This window comes from Schistocerca americana, chromosome 1, assembly GCF_021461395.2.
Source record: "Schistocerca americana isolate TAMUIC-IGC-003095 chromosome 1, iqSchAmer2.1, whole genome shotgun sequence".
NCBI lineage: Eukaryota > Metazoa > Arthropoda > Insecta > Orthoptera > Acrididae > Schistocerca > Schistocerca americana.
The window spans coordinates 259320559-259339481 of NC_060119.1; the positions used below are offsets into that span (position 1 = coordinate 259320559).

The 18923-nt window shown below is 40.8% G+C and overlaps 1 protein-coding gene across 1 annotated transcript in view; it reads left to right on the forward strand.

Moving 5' to 3' along the window:
* The first annotated feature begins 17485 nt into the window (after positions 1–17485).
* The window catches only part of LOC124624503 (4-coumarate--CoA ligase 1-like), a 77288-nt gene continuing 75850 nt past the window's right edge, over positions 17486–18923 (forward strand). The window contains exon 1 of the mRNA XM_047149114.1: positions 17486–17658. Within this exon, the coding sequence (XP_047005070.1) occupies positions 17486–17658 (173 nt within the window). The remainder of the gene's footprint in view (positions 17659–18923) is intronic.

The window sequence follows — 18923 nt, forward strand, 5'->3', positions numbered from 1 at the left end:
GCGAGTTGCCCTTAGCGTAAATTAGTGTAAGTTAAATTAATTAGTGTGTAAGACTAGGGACCTATGGCCTCAGCAGTTTGGTCCCATAGGAACTTACCACAAATATCCAAATTTCAGATCTTTGTTACTGTTTTCACGCATGCAGAGCACTGTTATCTAATGTCGTTGAAACGTTGATACGCACGTGTCTGTAAGGGGCATTAAACCATCAGCATAATATTCAGTTTTGTCTCATAGCATTCGGATGTGTTCACATTGAGTATTCCGTGACATTCTTAAATTCACTTCCTTACTCTTTCACTATTTGGGCAGATATAAGAAAACACTCCATTAAAAAGGTATTATGTAAAATCTTTTCCATGAAAGACTTAGCATACACACACAATACGAATGCGAACGGACCCAAAAGAAAGAGTTTACATTATTAAAAATCATGAAAAATACAGATTTTTAAAACATATCTCTGTACGGTAGTAAAGTAATGCGTAATACACTACAGTTATCAGTCACTTTACTTTGCTGTAGACTTATAACAATGCAAAGTGACTGTAAAAGTACGGGTCTCAAAACTTGCACTATTTTCTTGTGAAAAATTGCTGACGTTCACGGAAACGAAAGTATCTTGTTATTTCACAACCAACTGTAACTGTAGCGTCCGTAAACACAGCAGTGATATCGGATGGTGAAGAAAATCGCTCTAAACTATTCAACGGCGCAAACATCTCGTGACGGGTAGGTGGAATGGTATCTGTATTCTCCTGTTACTCAGTTTCTTCTGACGAGCCTTCTTGCACTTTGGTCACAGCACATTTGATTCCATAGAAGCAGATACGGCAACACCGTCGTCTGCATGAACGAACTCCTCAGAACTAATCCCACGGTTCACAAAGTCTTGCAGAGCTGTCCATTGTTTGAATGACTGCCACTCCAATTCACGTGTCATGTCTGTGGCACTATCTCGCCTATTTCGCGATAATACAAAACGAGCTGCCCTTCTTTGTACTTCTTCGATGTCATCCGTTAGTACCACCTGATGTGCATCCCACACCGAACAGCAATACTCCAGAATAGTGCGGACAAGCGTGGTGTAAGCAGTCTCTTTAGTTGACCCGTTGCACCTTCTAAGTGTTCTGCCAGTGAATCGCAGTTTTTGGTTTGCGCTACCTACAACATTATCTATGTGATCGTTCCAATTTAGGTTGCTTGTAATTGTAATACCTAAGTATTTAGTTGAATATACAGCCTTCAGATTTGTGTGACTCTCCGTTACAAGAAGAACATATCTGTTTTGTGCAACTTCGTCTGATGAAACGAAGAAACCAATTTCAAAATTATGGGTCTTCCATTCAAGCATTCTTATGGTGACAATAGATCAAGGTTCTTTTTAAAGATCGCGGTTTCTCGGATTTACCGATAACTGAGGGACGAAACTGATCACTGCCGTCTGCGTTACATACAAAGCCAACAGTTACACGTTGTTTGCAGAGTGCTCCACCGTGACACGTATCACTTTTTATTCCAAGGGTGCGATTTGGAAAAACTTTGTAGTAAAGTCCAATTTCGTCCATATGGAAAATATCACATGATCTTCACTCAGTCGGTCGAGTTTATGCAACCATAAGTTCGCACTTCCTTCAGTAACATTATTTTCTTCACAAGAGATTTGTACTGATAAACTTGTATGTCTCTTCTGGAACCGATACAGGCAATCAGGAAAACAACTTAAGTCTTTGATGTCAACTGTTTCGACAATCTCATCTGCTTGCGACTGAATCATAGGGCCACTTCTTAGAATGTTAGCTGCACGCAGATGACTGAACCATCCTAGCAGTAACGTCTAGATGTCTTCTTACTTTGCACTACGAAGTCTTTTAGATTTATTTCCGGAACCTGATACAGCAGCATTAATGATTTTTTTCTCGGTTCTTAATTATCGTAGGTAAAATAGATTTGGGAATTCCAAACTGCTCTGCAATTGCTGTTTTCTTTGTACCCCGGTCCACATTATCTAAAATCTTAAGCTTTATCTGTACGTTTATACCTGTCTGTTTCCTCTTTGCCATGCTTCGCGTGTAACCATTTGAAGACTTTTATTCGGTATTATAACTCGATTTGGCTTCTACTAAAATAATACCTGATATAGAATACGTTTCTAAATGTTAATGCACACTCTACTGAATTTATCTAAATGTCCCATACGTGTTGATTGTTGAGGTTCTAATCTCGGCTACCGACCTACAATACGTTAGAAAAGAATCAACAGTAGGTAGTTCGCTTTAAAATACATCTCTTGCACTCAGCTCGGAAAAAAATTGTTGTTGTTGCTGTGGTCTTCAGTCCAGAGACTGGTTTGATGCACCTATCCTGTGCAAGCGTCTTCTTCTCCCAGTGCCTATTGCAACCTACATCTTTCTGAATCTGTTTAGTGTATTCATCTCTTGGTCTCCCTCTACGATTTTTACCCTCCACGGTGCCCTCCAATACTAAATTGGTGATCCCTTGATGCCTCAGAATATGCCCTAACAACCGATCATTTCTTCTAGTCAAGTTGTGTCACAAACTCCTCTTCTCCCCAATTCTATTCAATACCTCCTCATTGGTTATGTGATCTACCCATCTAATCTTCAGCATTCTTCTGTAGCACCACATTTCGAAAGATTCTATTCTCTTCTTGACGAAACTATTTATCGTCCACTTTTCACTTCCATACATGGCTACACCTCATACTAATACTTTTAGAAACGACTTCCTGATACTTAAATCTATACTCAATGTTAACAAATTTCTCTTCCTCAAAAACGCTTTCCTTGCCATTGCCAGTCTACATTTTATATCCTCTCTACTTCCACCATCATCAGTTATTTTGCTTCCCAAATAGCAAAACTCGTTTACTACTTTAAGCGTCTCAGTTCCTAATCTAATTACCGCAGCATCACCCGACTTAATTCGACTACATTCCATCATCCTCGTTTTGCTTTTGCTCTTATATCCTTCTTCCAAGACACTATCCATTCCGTTCAGCTACTCTTCCAGATCCTTTGCTGTCTCTGGCAGAATTACAATGTCATCGGCGAACCTCAAAGTTTTTATTTCTTCTCCATGGATTTTAATTCCTATTCCGAATTTTTCTTTTGTTTCCTTTACTGTTTGCTCAATATACAGATCGAATAATATCGGGGATAGGCTACAACCCTGTCTCACTCCCTTCCCAACCACTGCTTCCGTTACATGCCCCTGGACTCTTATAACTGCCATCTGGTTTCTGTACAATTTGTAAATAGCCTTTCGCTCCCTGTATTTTACCCCTGCCACCTTCAGAATTTGAAAGAGAATATTTCAGTCAACATTGTCAAAAGCTTTCTCTAAGTCTACAAATGCTGGAAACGTAGGTTTGCCTTTCCTTAACCTATTTTTAAGATAAGTCGTAGGGTCAGTATTGCCTCACATGTTCCAACATTTCTACAGAATCCAAACTGATCTTCCCCGAAGTCGGCTTCTACCAGTTTTCCCATTCGTCTGTAAAGAATTCGTGTTACTGAACTGATAATTCGATAATTTTCACATCTGTCAGCACCTGCTTTCTTTGGGATTGGAATTATTATATTCTTCTTGAAGTCTGAGGGTATTTCACCTGTCTCATACATCTTGCTCACCAGATGGTAGAGTTTCGTTAGGCCTGGCTCGCCAAGGCTGTCAGTAGTTCTAATGGAATGTTGTCTACTCTTGGGGCCTTGTTTCGACTTAGGTCTTTCAATGCTCTGTCAAACTCTTCACGCAGTATCATATCTCCTATTTCACCTTCATCTGCATTCTCTTCCATTTCTATAATATTGTCCTCAAGAACCTTTCTGCTTTCGCTTCTTTCCTTAGAACTGGATTTCCATCTGATCCCTTGATGTTCATGCAAGTGGTTCTCTTTTCTCCAAGGGTCTCTTTAAGTTTTCTGTAGGCAGTATCTATCTTACCCCTAGTTATCTGTACCTCTACATCCTTACATTTGTCCTCTAGCCATTTTGCACTTCCTGTCGATATCATTTTTGAGAGGTTTGTATTCCTTTTTGCCTGCTTCATTTACTGCATTTTCATATTTTCTCCTTTCATCAATTAAATTATATATCTCTTCTGTTACCCAAGGATTTCTACTAGGCCTCGTGTTTTTACCTGCTTGATCCTCTGCTGCCTTCACTATTTCATCTCTCAAAGCTGCCCATTCTCCTTTTACTGTATTTCTTTCCCCTGTTCCTGTCAATCGTTCCCTAATGCTCTCTCTGAAACACTCTACAACCTCTGGTTCTTTCAGTTTATCCAGGTCCAATCACCTTAAATTCCTACCTTTTTGCAGTTTCTTCAGTTTTAATCTACAGTTCATGAGCAATAGATTGTGGTCAGTGTCCACATCTGCACCTGGAAATTTCTTACAGTTTAAAACCTGATTACTAAATCTCTGTCTTACCATTATGTAATCTATATGATACCTTCTGGTATCTCCAGGATTCTTCCATGTATACAACCTTCTTTCATGATTCTTAAACCTAGTATTAGCTATTATTAAGTTATGATCTGTGCAAAATTCTACTAGGCCGCTTCCTTTTTCATTCCTTACCCCTATCCCTTCTCTTTAAGCATGTGCCTGTGAGCTTAAATTAAATAAAGGCACATTTATAATTGTAACTCTATATAGGTCCCCACTGGGAAATTTTCATCTATTTCTGAAAAATTTGGACTCCTTGTGCTATCTGTCAGACAGGGGGAAGCAAATTATTATTTGTGGGGACTTCAATGTAGAGTCTCTGAAAGAGGGTAATAGGAAAAATGACCTTGAAGTATTACTCAGTTCTTTCAATTTGACACCCGTTATTGATTTTTCTACTCGGGTGGTAAAGGATAGCAGCTCACTGATAGATAACTTCTTTAGAGACCAAGATAAGTATAACCACATAAATGCTCAGCCTGTTGAGAATGGTCTTTCTCATTATGGTGCACAGCTAGTTACAATATATGACATAGCTCCATTCAGCAGTACTAAACAGTCCTCCGAAGTAGTACATTCACTCAACGATTTAAGAATTGCAAATTTCAGGGAAAGTCTACAGCAATTAGACTGGGATGAGGTGTACCGTGAACCTGATGCCAATTTAAAATATAATTTATTTCATGACACTTTTGTAAATGCATTTGAAAACTGCTTCCCCAAGAAAATAGTTAAATATACTTCTAAGAAACCATGTAGCAAACCATGGCTAACCAAGGGTATAAAAATATCTTGTAACCGGAAAAGGGAAATGTATCTGACAGCAAGAAAGAGTAGTGACCCAGAAACTATCAAACATTATATAAAAACTACTGTGCTATATTAAGAAAAGTTATTAAAAAATCCAGAAGTATGTGTATCATGTCTGAAATTAGCAACTCTGATAATAAAATTAAAACAATTTGGAATATTATTAAAAGAGAAACAGGTCAACCAAGAGCACAGGAAGACAGTATTACCATCAAATTGAATGAAAACTTTACGAACAAAAAGTCAGAAGTTGAAAATATTTTTAATAATCATTTTCTAAATGTTGTGGATATAGTAGGATCCGGGTGTTCATTAGAAGATGCTAGGCTGTTAATGGAAAAGGCCATACCTATGCAATTTGATACAATTGAAATCTCAACCCACTTCTCCCTCTGAAATTAGGAAAATAATAAACTTGCTTAAAAACAAAAACTCTCGTGGAATTGATGGCATTTCTAGCAAAATACTAAAAGCTTGTTCTCAACAGATAAGTAAGATTCTCAGCCACCTGTGTAATAGCTCTCTGGAACAGGTCATTTTCCCTGATAGACTGAAATATGCTATTGTTATACCTTTGCATAAAAAAGGGGATAGATCTGATGTCAACAATTACCATCCAATCTCCCTTCTAACAGCTTTATCCAAAATTTTTGAGAAAGTAATGTATGCAAGAGTAGCTTCGCATATCTGTAAAAATGAAGTACTAAGAAAGTGTCAGTTTGGTTTCCAGAAAGGTTTTTCAACAGAAAACGCCATATATGCTTTCACCAAACAAATTTTGAATTATCTGAATAACCGAGCACCACCCATTGGGATTTTTTGTGGTCTCTCAAAAGCTTTTGATTGTGCAAATCATGAAATTCTGCTAGAAAAGCTCAAGTATTGTGGCTTGAGTGGGACAGTGCAGAAATGTAAGAGTGCAGAAAGTTGAAATAAGCAGTTCTCATAATATGCAAAGATCAGCACATTCCTCAGACTGGGTAACTATCAAGAATGGGGTTCCACAAGGGTCGGTCTTGGGTCCTTTGTTGTTCTTAATATATATTAATCACTTGCCATTCTATATTCATGAAGAGGCAAAGTTAGTTCTCTTTGCTGATGATACAAGTATAGTAATCACACCTAACAAACAAGAATTAACTGATGAAATTGTCAATAATGTCTTTCAGAAAATTACTAAGTGGTTCCCTATAAACGGACTCTCACTGAGTTTTGATAAGACACAGTACATACAGTTCCGTACAGTAAATGGTATGACACCATTAATAAATATAGACCTTAATCAGAAGCATGTAGCTAAGGCAGAATATTCAAAATTTTTAGGTGTGTCCATTGATGAGAGATTAAATTGGAAGAAACACGTTGATGATCTGCTGAAATGTTTGAGTTCAGCTACTTATGCAATAGGGGTCATTGCAAATTTTGGTGATAAACATCTTAGTAAATTAGATTACAACGCCTATTTTCACTCATTGCTTGCATATGGCATCATATTTTGGGGTAATTCATCACTGAGGAATAAAGCATTTATTGCACAAAAGTGTGAAATCAGAATAATAGCTGGAGTCCACCCAAGATCATCCAGCAGACATTTATTTAAGGATCTATGGACATTCACAGTAGCTTCTCGGTATAAATACTCTCTTATGAAATTTGTTATTAAAAACCAAACCCAATTCAAAAGTAATAGCAGTGTGCATAACTACAATACTAGGAGAAAGGATGATATTCACTATTCAAGATTAAATCTAACTTTGGCACAGAATGGGGTGAATTATACTGCCACTAAAGTCTTTGGTCACTTAGCAAATAGTATGAAAAGTCTGACAGATAACCAACAAGTATTTAAGAAGAAATTGGAAGAATTTCTTAATGACAACTCCTTCTACTCCATAGAGAAATTTTTAGATATAAATTAAGAAAGAAAGAAAAAAGAACCAAACAAAAAATTACAAAAAAATTAAAAAGTTTTTATATTAACTTAATTATGTTGTTAAATTAACTTAACTATGTCATGTATTGGAAAATTTGACTCGTTCCACATCATTACGAAATATCGTATTCATGATCCATGGAACTAGTATTAATCTAATCTAATCTTACTTTTCTGACTATCGAATTCCAGTGAGCAACAACTATTAAATTTTTGTCTCCCTTCACTATCTGAATAATTTCTTTTATCTCATCATACATTTCTTCAACCTCTTCGTCATCTGCGGAGCTAGTTGGCATATAAACTTGTACCACTGTAGTAAGTGTGGGTTTCGTGTCTATCTTGGCCAAAACAATGCGTTCACTACGCTGTTTGTAGCAGCTAACCCGCACTCATATTTTTTTATTCACTATTAAACCTACTCCTGCATTACCCTTATTTGATTTTGTATTTATAGCCCTGTATTCACCTGCCACCGAAGTCTTGTTCCTCCTGCCACCGAACTTCACCAATTCCCACTATATCTAACTTTAATCTGTCCATTTCCCTTTTTAAATTTTCTAACCTACCTGCCCGATTCAGGGATATGACATTCCACGCTCCGATCCGTAGAACACCAGTTTTGTTTCTCCTGGCAGGTCGGGGTGGCCGATCGGTTATAGGCGCTACAGTCCGGAAACGCACGAGTGCTACGGTCGCAGGTACGAATCCTACATCGGGCATGGATGTGTGTGATGTCCTTAGGTTAGTTAGGTTTAAGTAGTTCTAAGTTCTAGGGGACTGATGACCTCAGATGTTAAGTACCATAGTGCTCAGAGCCATTTGAACCATTTTTTGTTTCTCCTGATAACGACGTCCTCCTGAGTAGTCCCCACCCGGAGATCCGAATGGGGGACTGTTTTACCTGCGAAATATTTTACCCAAGTGGATGCCATCATCATTTAATCATACAGTAAAGCTGCATGCCCTCAGGAAAAATTACGGCTGTAATTTCTCCTTGCTTTCAACCGTTCGCAGTACCATCACAGCAAAGCCTTTTTGGTTAATGTTACAAGGCCAGATGAGTAAATCATCTAGACTGTTTCCCCTGCAAGTGCTGAAAAGGCTGCTGCCCCTCTTGAGGAACCACACGTTTGTCTGGCCTCTTAACAGATATCCCTCCGTTGATGTTGCACCTATGGTACAGCTATTTGTATTTCTGAGGCACGCAAGCCTCCCCACGAACGGAAAGGTCCGTGGTTGACGTTATTCCTATTACGTGGGGCATCCACTTCCATTCACATTTGCGACGTCATATATCAATTAAAATAATTTTCTTCTGTAACGGCCAGAGCTCTTTTATAATTAATACCTTATTCGTTGCTACATTTAAGCCGCGTTCCTGGCGGGGATCGTTATTTGGTTCTAGTGCTGCGAGTAATGGTTACTTACGTTGGAAAGGATTGAAAGTTTTCTGCAATGTGCACAGAAATATGTATGGATGTTGTTAAATAGCACAGTAGCACTTTTATCTATCATAAGCTAAACTGATATTTTTTTACACTCACCAAACGTAAGTGTCCATGGTGTCTGCAATTGGTGCGGCGGAGGGACAATGGAGAGCACTTGTTCTTCCCCCTCCCTCGTGGAACCTGGAGTACAGAGCTTTTATTAATTACAGCATCTACCTATAAAAATATTCATTAGATAACCTCAATTATCTGGAATGTAATACGTCACCATGAAACGCGTCCGCCACATGTTGGCTAACTTGTCAGTGGCTGTTAAAACACGCGTGATATTTGGTTTTTGGTGTAGGCTGAGAGATCATTAACCAGAAGGGTCCCACGGGTTTTCCTCTAAGGAGCAGAGATTGGCCGGGTCACGTGTTTTGCTGTGACGGTCCAGAAATTGGTGTGTTGTGGCACACCATCGAGACATTGGCGTTCTGTGGTACGGGGTCGCAGGCAGTTAGAAAGAGGAATAGGCACTTTTTCTTCAGGCTTATTAGAGGTAGAGATAAAATCAAACGGTCACGTTGCTGCTTCGTTATGAAGGTTCATCAGAGTTGACAATGTATGGGTACGAGGTTAGATAAATGCAGTCAATTATTTTGTAGTCTTTTCCGTTTTAAATCAGCGTAATCAAAGTTCTGGGGTAATTTTATCCAGTTTATTGATTTTCTTCTGTATTTTTCAACAGGTCTATGTGATTGCGACCGCATGTGGCCACATACGTTTTGAGATATCTGATAGTCTGAAGTAGGATTATGGGGTGCTTCACACTCGAAATGTTCATTTAACAAACGTTTGTACGAGTTTTCTGATTTTTTGGAATCATTTTTTTGCATTTAAGCCAATTTTTCTATGTTATTTTACTGCACTTGGTGCTATATGGTGCTAAACAGAGTCTTACGTAATTCAGGACAGTTAAATTGTCCCCCGCCTACTTCCTGAATTTAAATTATTTCGGAGGTACTTCCTAACTTAGTGATTTACGCACGTAATCTTTGTGAAAAGTTAAACACAACATTAGATAGAATTTCAATGTGCGTAGAATACCATGTGGATGACCCACCGTTCCTGTGAGTAGTTAAAATGTTGAAAAGCGTTAGAGATCTTTTGGTGCATTATTTTAAATTTTGGCGAAAGTCTTTTGTTGAATCGGCACATGTGATGCTAAGTGTACACGTATAGCGTGTGACTTGTAGATGCTAAGCCGTTGCTTTGTATCTCTATCCTAAATTTCTTGGGACCATGAGGGATCACTCGCGCTAAATCGCAGATAAAACTGATGTGATTTTCGCGATGTTTGCATTACGTGGCCTTCCACGTAGGTAAGAAGGAGGCTGGTACCCAACCGATACCAGTAGTGCACACTCACTATTAATCACTCCTGCCTGTAACTCCCTCCCCCCTCCCCCGCAGAATGATTGGAGAAAGTTATTTCTATGAAAATGTATGAGAAATCGTACTGTGCAAAGAAACTTTTCCCATGTGTCATTCTTCATTCTTTGTCCCATACGTGAACGATTGTTAACTGTATCGCGTTAAGTCAAAGTATTTAAGAAATATTTTTTTAATTTATTAACAAAAAATATTAAGTTTTTTCTGCAGAAAATACTTTTTTGTGAACTTCCTAATGGGGGAATATTAGTGAATGTAGTACCAGAGGTGGCTTTTTTTGTTATGCAGAGTCTCTGAAAATTGCATTCATTTATCTATGTAGTTTCTGATATAAGGGGCATATGAACTGAACATTTTAGTTTGAAGGAAACTGACTTGAAAGAAAAAGCTTTTGAAATTTGTTACTTACATTTAACTAAAACTGTCCTGCTGCATGTGATGGCCCTTCTTTGGCCTCTAGCAGATCTTCCAGCTTCTTTTTCACCTTCCTGGATGTTTGTCTTGCTTTCTTGGCCATATTAGATGCAGACCTGTCTGCATCGGCTATCCTCATTTTATCGCAGTGTTGCAGCCCAGTGATCATATTTTCACCAGAATTAATTCCCAGCTTTTTCAGTACCCAACACTTCCCAATATTACCACAATTGAATGTAATAACAGCATCATGAACTCCTGGTTTCATTGCATGCATGCCTACAAGTACAGTTTTAGGAAGGCGGTTCCAAATTATGCTGCTGAAACATTCATTTGCGTTATTTGTATGCTCATGCATATATTTACGTAGAAGGTCAGGATGAGTCAAGTCTCTGAAAATAGGTTTAACTGCTGTAATAACAGCAGCAGGAAGAGAATGGTGGCGAGAATAAGATTCTCCAGTTGCCTAAGACCTATTGTATTTGCACCACGAATTTTCTCCTGATGGACACAATCCATGACATGGCTTATCATCAGTAGAGGATATATGGAAGAATATGGCCCAAACATCTCTCTCCATTGCCTCCAGATTTTCTTTATTTCTCCTAATTGCCTGCCCACAGTATACCTGCAAGTTTTCTATTTTAGTTTTAGTTTACCCACCCTGTCCAGTCAAGAATTTTCCATCTTCTAATTTTTTTCCCCTCATATCAACAGTTAGTTTTCTCAGACTTGTTCCCAAACGTTTTTGAACATGGCCTACACATTCTATTTTGCTAATAATGGCATCTCCATATGGCTTAGTGTTGACAGTGGGTGGGTTGACAGTGGGTGACAGAAAAGTGGGCATGGAAGATAAACACACGTGGTAGGAAAATACTCTTTAAATACACGAAAAAAATTTTTCAGCAAAATCCTTTTCAGAGTACTTAAATAAAACCTTAATCTATCGAAATATGATGAAAACTGAAAATCGATTTTTTTCGACCTGAACCACGGTGTGGTCCCCTTAGCCTGTGATCTACTCGTTTTAATCACTTAAATACGATATCTAGATAAATTTATTCTCTAAACTTCATTACTCTACAGTCATTATTTTTTCGTGTTGCGATTTTTTTCCGTCAATGCTGTTAATATAGAATATCTAACGACTAAACAAAGGAAAAGAGGCACTGAAATAGGCAGCGGAAGTTCTTGGATACAAGGTGTTTATTACCGGACCAGGAAGAAACGACTGATCCATCAATAAGAACATAAGTGTAAGTTAAGTTTCACGTTCAGGCCCTGGTTGGGCCACTCTGTCCCGACCGCCCGTCTTGTCATCTTCCGACAATGGCTGCTTTCTATCTGAGATCTAGGGGAACGTGACCAGCACACTGCTCTCCCGGCTGTCACCCGGTTTCTGGAACTGGGAACCGCCACTAATCGGTCAAGTAGTTCCTCATTTGGCCTCACGAGCTTGAGTGCAGCTCGTCCGAGTCTTCCCACCAAGGAAAAATCCATGGGAGCACCGGGAATCGAACCCGGGTCCTCCACACGACAGTCAGCCGCGCTGGCCAAAGGTAGGCAAGAAAAACCACACACATAAATAACGAAACACATACAAGCTGAGGAAATAAAACTGGTAATTGAGCGCCAGCAAGAGAGGTACTGCCTAATACTTGCACACGGCAGTAGAATCTGGCAGTTTAGTTTATCGGTTGCGTGCGGGCGTTGGTGGTCGTAATGCAGTCGTAATTGCGATTTCCCATCGTAATTCTGGATGATAAGGTTGTCGCAACTAGAGCGCATTAAGACTATTTATTGCTTCTCCAACTAACCGGCATTCTTTTATCTTCCTTTTAGTGCCTGTAAACTGTCTCAACCCGACTCCTAAATGTTAGCATGCCGCTACTGCAGAAATCCTCGGGTCCCAGTGGGGCAGAGCTCTTACTGTCGGAATTGTTTAAAACTTCTGTCATTTCGGAAAAAATAGCCGACTGCACGGAGGCTCTGCTTTTCATAGCCGACACAGCTGTACCGATCTGCATTTTTTTTGTCAAACTACTCAAATAGGCTACTGGTCACTGGCGTCTGTTAACGGCTAGAAACGCTTCTCTGGTGCCTCTACACTCAGCGCAAAAACCTTCATTAGAAAGGAAAAAGACACTTTGGCAAAGATTACAAGCTTCTGAATTAATTCCAATTACGACCTGCAAAATTATTGACAATACCTCTATACCGGGGAACAGTTACTGTATATTTGTTAAGTTTCATCTGTTCTTGCAATAGAAAAAATCACGACTTACAGTCAAAATTACTTACTCCATATGTTTATGTAACGTAATTATGTACTATATATTACGTATGTAATCATCAACTACTTCATATTGAAATAGATTGTTAATGTTTCGTTAACATAGTTCTGATGTGGCGAAAATAGTTTGGCATGCCTCGAGAGGATGGCACCACACATATAGTTAGCAAAGTAATTCTGAATAATATAAATGTGGAAAGACAGAGTTGCATTTGGAAAAAGACACACAAGAAGAGAGAAGGACAAAATTACTCAATGAAGCTTAGTCGATGATACCACTGAAACATGTTTTCGGTTTTAAGACTTTGTCTGGCATACAACGTTAACCTGTGAAAGAATTTGAAAACAGTGGCACACTCCGATACTAATTAAAGGACAAACTGAAAACAGCCTACATGGAAAGACGACAATGAACATTTTTGCTGGACCAGTACTCAAATCCGGATTTCCCGCTTATCGCTAGCTGTCGGGTCGCATCTATGATACGCACTCGTACACCCATTATGTATATTCTAGTAGAGGGGAGACATATTAATGGAAAGTCACTTGCCCAGTGTCGGCGGATTGATCGATATTACAGTGTCTGTACCGTTCAGATTTCATACGCAGTGCTCCTTCGGACACGCATACAAGTCCAAATGAACAGGCACTGCGGCGACGATAGCCGTTATGTAATATATGGATTATACTCGCAGTTGCAAATATAGACAAACACCAGTTGTATAATAGAATGCTGCAATATCATATATATCTGCCGACACAGGGCAAACGATTTTCAGTTAAAATATCTCCCCTTTGAGGGAATATATACTGTAAAACGGATGCACGACTGCAGGTTGTAGATACATGGTTGATGACATGTGCACGTTTGGGCAGGGCAAACGATTTTCATTTAAAATATCTCCCCTTTGAGGGAATATATACTGTAAAAGGGATGCACGAATGTACGTTTTAGATACATGGTTGACGACGTATGGAAGTTTGGCTCTGGGCGTAAAACGTTTTCGGACAGCCTAATGGTAATCTGAGGACATCCGGATGACGCTAGGAAGGATCGAGAAATATGGGAATGCGGCGGGCATCAACATCAACGTGATCAAGTCAAGTGCAGTGGAAATCGGCAGAGTGTAGTCCCCCCACAGACGATGGATACACTTCAGTGTTTGGGCATCGTATTTACGAAAGATGTCCGCCGTACGACTGCGCTGAACTACAAATGACTGTTACAAGCTCTCCACACAGGCGTCCGAGGCCATCTTCTCCGAGCTTTAGACATGGTAAAGAAGGATCGCCTTCATTACAACCCACTTGGCGTTCCAAATATTTCATTTGGGGCGGGTCCTAACAATGACTCCATTGATGGCACAGCACATCCAGGTGGCCTTTGATTACTTCTCTTAGTAATAAGCTTTTCTTCAAGACACGATACGATGCTCTCATCCTCCCCCCTCACAGAGGAGGACTGGGACTCATCAACATTCTAGCTCATGCGGTCCGTTACATCAACCCATCGTCGACAGCTTCACCGGTATCCTCATTGATGAAATGGCACCTCCGTCCTGCCTGCCCCATGTTTCATTCGCTCACATCGCTCTCATGCTCTCCCATACCAAAACATTCGACGTTGATTGTAGCTACGTACACACTAATCTCCCCTGCACCAGGGCAGCTACACAGTGTGATGTGTACGGCCAGGACGATCATTCTCGGAATGTAGTTGAAAGACGTCACCCTGGAGTTGCGTGGCCTACTGCGGTGTGGCGTGCGATTCACCAAAAGCTTTTTACGCCGGAGATCCGCGCCACCTGGTACCTCTTCATTGTCGAAGAGTTTCTGACAAGACGCAGACTGCACAACATAGCTCTAGCGTCCCTAGTGTGTACGCGGTGTCGTGAGATTGACACGGATGAACATTGCCTGGAATGTGAATCTTCAGCGGGTGTGTGGCTTCTAATTTAAAAGATGCTTGCCCCGTATTTTCGAGTTCCGCCCCACACGATCGAGCCAGGAGTGCTCCTTTGCTCGGTGAAGAACTATTATCCCAATACGATTAGCCAAATCGGCTCTGAGCACTATGCCGGCCGCGGTGGTCTCGCGGTTCTAGGCGCGCAGTCCGGAACCGTGCGACTGCTACGGTCGCAGGTTCGAATCCTGCCTCGGGCATGGATGTGTGTGATGTCCTTAGGTTAGTTAGGTTTAAGTAGTTCTAAGTTCTAGGGGACTGATGACCAGAGCTGTTAAGTCCCATAGTGCTCAGAGCCATTTGAACCATTTGAACCTCTCTGAGCACTATGGGACTTAACATCTATGGTCATCAGTCCCCTAGAACTTAGAACTACTGAAACCTAACTAACCTAAGGGCTGCACACAACACCCAGCCATCACGAGGCAGAGAAAATCCCTGACCCCGCCGGGAATCGAACCCGGGAACCCGGGCGTGGGAAGCGAGAACGCTACCGCACGACCACGAGATGCGGGCGATTAGCCAAATCAAAGGACTTTCTGTGCACTACGTTTTTCGGAGTAGTCTCAAATATATGCTTGAGTTTTGGACTTTCGTACAGGAATGATACGATCAATTACAGAGCACATCCAGTGTCTTCAAGGATCCTCCCTGAACCCTGGGTAATACTGGGTAAGAGAAGCTGATTTAAGCTCTGAATCTCGATATCGTAAGTTGAACAAGTCTGTATTCCGACAAGAAGTACCCGAGTCCCAGCTGTGGAGAGTTGGAACCAGACGGCGTTTATTTTCTGACACTTTCGAGTGGTCGTCCTTCTTACATTCTGCTACCGGAATGGTATCCTCAGCTTGGATGTATTCTGTTTTATACTGTTTGGTAATAAAATACAATGCTGTCCACCAGGTGTCATTTTGTACTACAGTTTTACTACAAATACTATTTTTGGGACCATGTGGGTCCATTAACCTGTAAGAAAACGTAGCAAAATGTTATAGCTGAACTTTTAAAAGAAAATAACAGTATACAACCTGAGTAACGAAAGAAAAAATACAAACAACATGAGAGTATGGTAATGGGAAAGTCTTAGATTCTAATCTCCCACAGAGCAAAACATTTACCTTTACTTTTTAAATTCTATATTTTTTGTCAATCGGAAATTATAATATAAGAATATTGAATCTTATAAATTTTCGAAGGAAATTAACATCATTTTATTTTCAATTACGCGTCAAAAATTGCGCTTGTTCTCTTGAAAACAAAGAAAGTATAATAATTAAAAGAGAAAAAATGGTATGGCGACCGCTTGCGATAAGCTGGAAATCCGATTTCAAGTCCTGGTTCGGCAGAAATTTTCATTGTCGTCATTGCATTATACAGCTGACGGTTTGTCCATATTCGCAACTGCAAATACATTCCATGTATTTCATAATGGCTGTAGTCGCCGCAATGTCTGTTCTTTCGGACGTGTAAGCATGTCTGAAGGAACACTGCATCGTATTTCCGAACAACGCTGACACTGTAATATCGAATTTTTCTATTGATTATGAAGTATATCCATAAACACACTATCAAATATCCTATGTAGGCATTGCAACATTTCCTATAAGTTCCATTCCTTTATCTCAAAATAATATACAGGTACCATTGGCAGATAACGTGTCAGCACTCCAACCATCAACTGCCAATGGTTGGAGTGCTGACACGTTATCTGCGAATCCAGTAATGATGGCAACTGATGGGTTATGCATGGCGACCGTATCAACCTGTACGGCATCAAAACAGCCTGAAGATGACGCAATGAAGCGTTGAAACTGGTAGAGACAAAATAAAATAAAATCATAAGGACGGCTGTAGGTGTTTTTATTTTTTGTCACGATAATAAACGGCTGTCGTCCCAGAGACCCCCTGCTAAAATGATGGACATACAAAATCATGTACATTGCCTATATTCCTGCGAAATCTGTCTGCAGTATCACGGAAGGGACACCCAGATTCTCGTAGTTCTATTAGACAACCTAATTCAAACTGAATGAGGTGTTGATAAAGGCGTCTTTGTCGCCTTAAACGCATTCTTGACTAACATCAACCCCCGACGTCCTAACGAAGGTAACTGCGACCCACGACTTTTCCAGTTTGCATTTAATGCAAATCTGATTTGCATACTCATAATGGCGCGACTAGCGTGATTCTTGGTGTGGAAGTTTAATAGACATGTTCTTTCATGTGTAGAAACACGCTTACCAACTCTCGTTTACGTCGCACAGTTCCTTCTTGGTGTTGTGGTTTTTTCATTGACCGTATCTGAGGGTCTTTGATCAAAACATAGATATTTCATTTAGTGCGTTCTCATCTGTTATTGAAATAGACTTGAGTGACCCCTTCCGTCCTTAATCGTTCATCACGCCTGATGTACTCCGCTATGAGTGCGGAGGTAAAGTCGTGTCAGGTTTGTAGCAGGTGATGAAGTCGTGGGTTTCGGCAGGGTCAGGTAAGTGAGTAGGATAGTGGGTGGGCGAGTCCAAGCCGCACAGCTGGCAACGTGGTTCCACGTTTCGCAGAAGCAAGCCTCACTTCCAACAGTGCAGAAACATCGTTATTTTGCCTCTGCTACAGTTATCCTAAGCTCACTTGCTTTATCGGCGTAGCTGTTGACCGCACAAGATAAGACGACAGACATAGCCAGGAGGGTGAGCCTGCGCTATCGTAGTCCATCATGGCGACGATCAGGGACGGCGAGAAGCAGAGCCGGTACGTGCTGAGCGGCCCGCCGCTGACTGAGGCCGAGGTGGCGGGGGCGGATCTGCCCCTGGCGTCCTACCTCGTCCAGAAGCTGGCCGCCCACGGAGACCGCGTTCTGCAGGTCGGTGCGTGTGCTCCACAGCAGCGGTATAGGCGCAACAGTTTAGGGGACCCCTGTAGAATAGCTGGCGTAAATTCCCTGGTCATGTTGTAATACTAAGTTTTGACTTCAGCTTAGTAGGTGTGTGGTCTGGTAGAGTGACGGGGTGGCTCAAGTCCTTAGGGCGGCTAGTAGCGTCATGGAATGTGCGAAATTTGTCTAAATGCTAATCCGAAAATTTCTTTAAGCATTTAACCAGAGAACCAACTCGTGAATGTAACATTTTAGACCTGCTGGTGACAAAGTGACCCGCACTTTCGTCTTAATTAGCGCAGAAAAGAGAATCAGTCATCATTAGGCCGTGACGGCATCTCTGAGTAGGGCTGTAAATAGGAATACATAGGAAGATAGGAAGACCTTTCTTCCCCGCTCTGCTTAGCATGAGCGACGTTTCAGATTATCTCAGCGGGCAGCATCAAAATTCCATCTCCAGCACTAGAGATCGTTGAGTCTCAATACATATGTTCAAGAGCATTGCACAATACGTTGTAGACAGGTACGTGCCGAGCAAAGTTGTGAGGGATGGAAAAGGGCAGCGTGGTTCGTTGGCCGTCTTAGAAAGCTACTACGAAAGTAAAGAGACTTTCACAGCAAATTTAAACGGAGACAAAGCTCCCAAAACAAACAAAAATTAAACTAAAAATAGCTTAACAAAAGCCACACTTGAAGCATACAGCGAATTCAAATATAAAATTCAGTCTACCCACTGGAGAGCAAATCCTGAGAAATTTTGGTCTTACTTTAAATCAGAAGACGAATCAAAGATATATGTCTCACTGCGACCTTAATCAGGACTGTGACCTTAATGAAGGACAACACAAAGACGCCGAAATATGAGGGACGATCAAAATATTTCCTTCTGAGGGCGTTACTAGTAGCATACGCTATATGATCAAAATTATCCGGACCCCTAGTTGAAAATGACTTACAAGTTCGTGGCGCCCTCCGTCGGTAATGCCGGAATTCAATATGGTGTTGACCCACCCTTAGCCTTGATGACAAATTCCATTCTCGCATGCATACGTTCAGTGAGGTGCTGGAAGTTTTCTTGGGGAACGGCAGTCCAGTCTTCACGAAGTGCTGCACTGAGGAGAGGTACTGATGACGATCGGTGAGGCCCGGCACAGGAAGTCAGCGTTCCAAAACATACCAAAGCTGTTCTACAGGATTCAGGTCAGGACCCTGTGCAGGCCAGTCCATTACAGGGATGTTATTGTGGTGTAACCACTCCGCCACAGACTGTGCATTATGA